The sequence below is a fragment of the Myotis lucifugus genome, unplaced genomic scaffold (genome assembly GCF_000147115.1).
Source record: "Myotis lucifugus unplaced genomic scaffold, Myoluc2.0 scaffold_244, whole genome shotgun sequence".
Taxonomy (NCBI): Eukaryota; Metazoa; Chordata; class Mammalia; order Chiroptera; family Vespertilionidae; genus Myotis; species Myotis lucifugus.
In genome coordinates, this window is record NW_005871292.1 from 1,857,781 (window position 1) to 1,865,061 (window position 7,281).

The 7,281-nt window shown below is 52.3% G+C and overlaps 1 protein-coding gene across 6 annotated transcripts in view; it reads right to left on the reverse strand.

Annotated features, from left to right (window-relative positions):
* Window positions 1-14: 14 nt before the first annotated feature.
* The window catches only part of LOC106694361 (FXYD domain-containing ion transport regulator 7), a 22,602-nt gene continuing 15,335 nt past the window's right edge, over window positions 15-7,281 (reverse strand). The window contains exons 6-10 of one of the 6 annotated variants that reach the window (XM_023762331.1): window positions 4,259-4,288; window positions 2,336-2,410; window positions 2,161-2,194; window positions 1,919-1,959; window positions 15-397 (exon numbers count right to left, since the gene is read on the reverse strand). In XM_023762331.1, coding sequence (XP_023618099.1) covers window positions 375-397; window positions 1,919-1,959; window positions 2,161-2,194; window positions 2,336-2,410; window positions 4,259-4,288 — 203 coding nt within the window. In that variant the 3' untranslated portion in view covers window positions 15-374. Of the gene's footprint in view, window positions 398-1,353; window positions 1,960-2,151; window positions 2,195-2,335; window positions 2,411-4,131; window positions 4,289-7,281 lie in introns of those variants that run through there. The other 5 variants (XM_023762330.1, XM_023762332.1, XM_023762326.1 and 2 more) reach the window with 5 other exon arrangements.

The following is a 7,281-nucleotide window of genomic DNA, read 5'->3' on the forward strand; positions in this document are numbered from 1 at the left end:
AACCAAATGCACATTTATTGGGCTCAAGACACAGACACCCCTTGGGCAGGAGAACGGATCTTTGGGGAGGAGACGAGGAGGTTCAGGGGGGCAGTACCCGGGAACTCGGAGGGACAGGGGGTGGGCTCTCGGACTCCAGGAGCTGGAGACCCGAGTCCCTGTGTCTGGGATGCAGATAGGCTCTTTGGGGGGTCGTCATAGCCAAGGCCTTGGGAGGGGCAGCAGGGTGCAGCGGCTCCAGCCTCGGGGTGGGTGGGGCGGCTCATTCCGGGGAGCGCTCCCAGCAGCGCAAAGCTGGGGTCCCCACCACCTCCACCCGGTCCTCGGGCTCCCACACTCAGGCAGGGACAGCAGTGGAGGTGCCGAGGCTGGCTTTACACACCGCCACCTCCTGGGGCTGGAGAGAGAGGGAGAGAGACAGTTTAGGTCAGTGACTAGAGCATCCCCTCCCCAGAGCCAGTGCGCCCTCACCCCCACATGGAATCCAGACCCCCAAGAACTGACAGTCTTGAGACAGCACCGGGGAGTTGTCTTGCCTCCCGCTCCCTGTGGTGTGGGCCATACAGGGACGCCTGTGTGTCTCTGCCCTGCCCTGTAGGACACTGTCATAGACGGGAACACACCTGTGAGGACACTCCCTGGGCCAGCTTGGGCTTCTCGGGGCTTCCCCCTGTCACAAAGGGAGTCTCCGCCTCCCACCTGTGCTCCCAGCCTCCTCCCAGCCTCCCCCTCCCCACACCCGGCCTCAGGCCTCCGGCCTCCGGACTTGGGGCACAACAGGAGCTCTCCTGCTCCCACCCACATGGGACCGGCACTCAACTGGAGTGGGTCAGAATCCTGCACATGCCCTTAGAACGGCCCCAGGCATCAGGGCCTCCCCCCCCCAAGTCATCCACAGAGTGTCCCCTTAATGCTTTTAAGTGTCATTAAAAGAAAGTCTCATGAAACACATGAAATCTGCCACCAAATCCCCCCAAATGTTGAGTACCCCAAAGCCCACGTTTTAGTTACAAGAACTTTATAAGAGGTAGAGAGATTCCCATCTGATTCTTCTAAATATCCCTGGAGAGGACGCAGGTCCAATAAAAACAGGTCAAGATATTTTTACATAATTAAAATTAACACTCCCAAGGAGTCACAATCTTTCTCTACATGCTTATCCCCCTCCACGGCCTACATCTCTCTCCATCTCCCTTTACACCTTCCATCCACCTGCACCCATTCTCCCCCTACAGTACCCCCACTCTTCCTACTCCCCTCTGCACCCATCCCTCCTATATTCCACCCTCCCCCACCTCCATCCCCCTCATCCGCACCCTCTCCTGTACCCCCCCCACACCCTCAATTCCCTCTGCTCTTTATCCCTTTCCATTGTTTCATGCTACTTACATCAGTTTTTAAAAATCTGCATTCCATACCTCTCTCCTTTTGTTATTTTGATACCATTATTCAAAAGCCCTTCCTTCACCCATTTCTTCCTCAGTTCCTTCTCTTCTCTCCTGCATTTCATTCTAGATCTTCCAAATTGAACAATTAAGTCTGGAAAACATCTGCTTTCTGCTTCTCTAGGACTCAACTCTGTCTTATTCTGACTGCGGAAGTCCTTTCCCATGTGGGCCCCCCCTCTCTTCCCAGGCTTCTGGCTTTCTACTCGGGGGAATTAGCTCATCCTTGCTTCTATAAGCTTGTGTCCTTGTGTCTGGAGGCTTAGTGGACGCTAGGACATTTGACATCCCACTGACGAGCCACGGTTTAACATTTTGAGCTGCAGGATCTCAGCTCCTACTGAATCTCTCATGTCCACCCATTGGGTTGGTAGCCCCATTCTTAGGGACATACAGTGCAACTCCCCTTTTAATGACCCCTTTCCTGCTCCCACCTGTCCTCCTCCCAGAACCACACACTTTCTCACCCTCACCTGAGGAGGGAAGCTCCGACTTACAGGACTTGCATGTTGGGCTGTGGAAGCAAAGATGAGAAAGAAAAGCAGAGGATTCGAGATTTATTGGGATGATCACTTAGTAAGTTATGTAATGTCTAATTGATTTTTTTTAAAAGAGCCTCAATAGCCACAGGTTTATGTGGAACACAGGCTAGCCCTGGGCCCTTCTGTTCCCACCCCTCTCCCCTCTCTCCCCACTGCTGCCAGACCTCTCAGACCTGGAGTCCGCCTTCCTGCACTTCACCTTCTTGCCTGTTAGGAGAGAGATAGACAGAACAAGAAGACAGGACATAAGGGTCTGGTCGAGAGCCAGCAGGGGAACTCTGCGCCTGGGGCCTGACCGGAGGTGGCCCTCCTTGAGGGTTTTAGATTCCAGGAGAGGGACACACTTACTGATGATGATGAGGATGCCCAGCAGGAACAATATGGTGGCCAGAGTCATGCCCACGGTTTGCACAGTGTCATAGTCTGGGGAAGATAATGGGTGACATCAAGGTGAGGTGGCACCTCAGCACCCTTCCTCCCCCCCCTCCCCCAGCCTGTCTTCAGATTGCCCAGCCAGGGTCCCAAAATTCAGGGATGCTGCAGGCTGTGCTGCAGGCTCCTCCAGTGGGTGAAGATGACATAGCTCCCCTTGTCCTCTCTTCCCTTACCCCCTCCTCTGGACCTCCTTCTACTGCCTCCTCCTGGTCCTGTCCACCATTGTCACCCTTCTGGACTACTGCAGCGAGCCACCTTCTCTGTGGTCTCCTCCCCCAGCCACAGGGATCCTGTTAGCACCTGAGTCAGATCAGGGTCCTCCTCCCCTCAGAACTGCCCCTTCCCCTCCCCATTTTTATTGCACTCCTAGTAAAAGCCAGTCCTCATTACAGTCCACAGGGCCCTGTAAGATCTGGTCTCTGTTCCTTCTCAGACTTCACCCCACTCCACTTCCTCTCAGCCCCCTAACCCCGGGCACACTAGTTTCCCTGCTCTTCCTGGAGCATATCAGGCACGGTCCTACCTCAGGGTCTATGCACTTGCTGTTCCTCTACCGGAAAGATCTTCCCCCAAATCTCCCCCCCATACCAACTTCTGGGCTTTATTCCAATGTCAGTCAAACCTTCTCGGGCCGAAACCGGTTTGGCTCAGTGGATAGAGCATCGGCCTGCGGACTGAAAGGTCCCAGGTTCAATTCCGGTCAAGGGCATGTACTTGGGTTGCGGGCACATCCCCAGTAGGAGATGTGCAGGAGGCAGCTGATCGATGTTTCTCTCTCATCGATGTTTCTAACTCTCTATCTCTCTCCCTTCCTCTCTGTAAAAAATCAATAAAATATATTAAAAAAAAAAAAAAAAACCTTCTCGGGCTGTCCTATTTAGAATTTCCCATCCTCTTCTCAACACTTTAATCTAGTTCTTTCCATTATTTTCCTACATAAGAATTATTCTTGTCTAATTATACCGCAGTAAATATTTTTAAAAATATTAATTTATAGGGCACCCACTCTGTATCAGCAGTGGTCCAGGCCTCTGCCCTCAGGGAGTTGACTTTATTATTGTGATAAAGCACTAAGCAAAACAAAACCAAAAATTGAGTCATGTGACCATGTGTAGGTGTGGCTCCTCTTGCCTGGGATTAGGGAGGGCCTCTCCTAGCAGAGCAGTCAGTATTGACTGAGGCCTGAAGAAGGAAGAAGAGCCTTCACCAGCGGTGTGATGAGCTAGAGGAGGACTGTTTCTGTCAGAGGAAGAGCCAGGGCAAAGACCCTGCGGTGGGAAAGCACTCGGCTTGTGGGAGGAACAGTGTGAGTGAGCGAAGGCAGAGGGCAGGCGGGCTGTTGGGAGAGGGAATAGGGAGCGGGTCTGCTAGACCTGGAGGTAGCTTCTTTGAGCTTCCATGTTGTGGGAAGGAATGATTTAATGGCATCATCCAAGTAAATCTTTCTCACAATTCTTATAGGTGGGAACTATTACTTTCCCTTATTTACAGAAGGGTTCAGAAAGGCAAAGTTGCTTGCTCAAGGCAACACGGCTAGTGAGTGGCTAAGCCAGGATTCAAATCCAGGCAGCCTGGCCTCAGACTTGTTTGCTACTCTGGTGACCCTAATGCACCAGCCCTGAGTCCTGGTGAAGCCTGAAGGAGCCCAGAGAAGGTACCCCAGTTTGATTCTGCCCTCCATGAGCCCAGCTGTTGTGAGCTGTACCCACATGGTCCCATGGCTAGTAGCCCAGCACATATCAGCCACAACTGAAGTCACTTCAGCAGTGACCCATGGGGATCAGCAGCCGCCATCATCCATCCCCAGGTGCTCTTATCACAGAATCTGCCACTCACCATAGTGAAATGGGTCAGGTTCCTGAGGAACTGTAGGAAGGAAGGCAGAGAAAGAGAGAGAGGGGAAAAAATATTTCAACACTGGGTTTCTTAACATATATGAGGATGCATATGGGGCCACTGGCCTAATGGTTTCTGTGTAGAAATCAGATAACGAGAGACGCCTTGCTCTGGGTGATAGAACTTCATGGAAGGACACAAGGTTTGAAGAGTGAAGCACAGGATGGATTCCAGCTCCTACTTAATCCATTGGCTGATACCTTCCCTTGTACAGTCCTAGGCCCTGGTCCTAGGCCCTTGTGGAGGCTTTTGCAAATGATGGATTCATTCCCTGAAAGCACATACATAATCCCACGTGCATATGGTGCTGGAGGTGAAGAGACCCCAATCTCACTGGGCTGCTGAGTGTGTCAGCTTCCCCTGAACACTCCCTGAGACCTCTCAGTCACTGAGCTCCAAAAGGCAGCCACTGCAGCTACTGCTCTCATCCACTTGCTTCTGCTACCAAGTCCAGCACAGGGAGCTGTCCTATAATATACCCTATATTCTGCTATATATAATGTGTTTACATTACTTATTTCTAAGGCATTACCGATTTTAAGATTCATAATTGATTTTGTAATAGCTTCCCTAGTGGATGTGTTATGCATGAATATGTATGTAACTGTACAACATGAAACACCCATCTATTAGAAAACTCACCCTGATTTCATAAATGTTAATGTGTGGGTAAAATATGTATGTGTGTGGATTTTCTTTTCTCCTTGTCCCAAACTATATTCTCCTTCAGGAGAACTCAGAACATCTTTCCCATTCAAGAACCCATCTGATGGCTCCTGAATCCCTCCGACAGCTCTTAGTACAGTCTGCCATGTCTAGGGCAGAATTCTAGGGCACCGCGAGGGGAGGGGTGCCAGCAATGCCAGGTGTTGTCGTTAGTGTTCTTCCCCTTCCAGGCTCAGGGAGAGATGGCTGCCTTGGTGTGGGGGGAAGGAGGCATGTGGCTAATCCTGGTCAATGAACTGTGAGTGGAAATGTCATCGTCACTTCCAGGCTGGAGCATTTAAGAGCCCAGACAAGAGCTCCCTGTTGACTTTGACCTGGTGACAAGAATGTTCAGGATGGTAACCGCTCCGGTGTTCATTGGTGAATGAGGTCCCCAGCTGACCTGTGATTGATGAATAGTATAAGTGAGAAATAAACCTTGGTTGTCAGAAGCCATGAGATTTTTGGTACTATTTGTTGCCCTAAAGGCTCTATCCTAAACTGACTAATACAGGTGGCACTTAGGCAAGACCCTGAAGAGCACTGATTCACACAATGTGCAAGTTCACCCTTCTCCATTCTCTGTTCAGTCTTCAAAGAGGAAGTCTTAGGTAGAGCAATTGGATTATCCTGCTTTTTGTTGTCTGTGTTTCCATATACCCTCCCTACCCAAACCATCAGGAACCCGCTGGGTGAGTGCCTGTCCTAGAATCCTCTTTGGTTCTTCCCTGGCTGCTCTGTGCTCCATTCGGAAGTTCTTCTGGTTCCTGCTACCCCAGCAATCTGGGTTCTCAGGGCTAGGCTGAGCTAAGGGTGGAGCCAGGAGGCAGGAAAAGGAATGTGCACCACTCCTGGCCAGTTGCCAGAGACAAGAGGAAGGAGGTGGTTGCTATGGTAACTGGGGCATCTTGATAAGTGAAGAGAGGTGGTGGGCTCAGGCACCTCAGGCGGGTGGGGTTCTGTGGGAGGCTTAGGGGTTGGGTTTCTAACTCTGGAGCCAATCTTGACTCCCTCTGCTCCCTTTGTACCTCCCTTTGTTGCCCCTCCCCAGGGCTGGCTTCTGGCCAAGTTGAGGGTCCTTCTCAGGAATAAGGGACCCAGGCCCAGTGGGTCTCCTGCATTCCCTGTTTGTCCCCAACTCTCCCTCCTGGTTTGTGACAGGTTGGGGAGAGACTTCACCTTTCTCTCCCCTCCCCTCCCAACAATCCATTATTTAGTTTCCTTAAGCAGTTTGCAAGACACACCGTACTTTTCCTCCTGGGGTTCCCCAAGACCTGTGGTCCCCTCTGATGATGTGACTGGGGAAAAGATGGGGGGGGGGGGCTGAGGCGTGTGTCTTCCCACCTTGGCCCGCCTACTGTCATCGATCCTGCTAACCACCTCCATGAAAAGAAGCCCTGGGCTCCCGCCAGGCCTGCCGGCTCAGCCCAGCCCCCTCTCCCCAGGGTGGTTTCCAGCCTCTGCAGGCCCCCCCCACCCCGCCCTGCTTCCAATTCTGCAGATACGGCTCATGCAGCAGCCCCTGCCTGCCGGGAAAGGGGGCAGGGAAGGAAAGACTGGAGTGGAGTGGGGTTTCCTCGGGACCGCTAGCCTTATCCCCTGGCCCTCTCTGGGCGCTGGGAACCCTTCCTCTGCCCCCAACCCTCAGTTAAACCGGTCTTCCCCTGCTCCTCTGAAGCAGGCTGGGGGAGGGAAAGGAGGCTCTTAGGAGAGAGAGAGTGTTTAAGCGGGTGCATATAACTGGGTTAATGGGTGTGAAATGCACATCGCTGTGGTTGGATGGAGGTGGGGAGGAGCATCCGTGTGCACCAAGTGCACCCCCCAGTCCAGACAAGACCCCTGAATGAGGGCTGGAAAGGAGGGACCTGTCACCCATTCCTGCCCAGGGGGGCTGCTGCAGTAGATCAGGCCCCACCCTGTGCTGCCCCTCCTCCTCTCTCTTCATTCCTCTCTGGCGATTTGGGTCTCTCTCTCTCTCACCTCCTGTGTCATTCTCTCTGCGTCCCTCTCCACAGTTGCCTCATTCCCTCTCTCTCTCTCTGTCTCTGATTTTCTCTCTTTCTCTGCATGTCTCTGTTTCTCTCTGCCTCTCCCCTTCACTCTCCTGGAATCTCTCTGAGTCTCATATCTGTCTTTCTGGGTCTCTGACTCTGGGTCTCCTGTCTCCCTTGATCCCTTTTCTATCTCTCTCAAGCTCAGTCAGTTTCCATCTCTCTCCATCTGTCACTTCCTACATCTCCCTGTCTATTTCCTTTTTC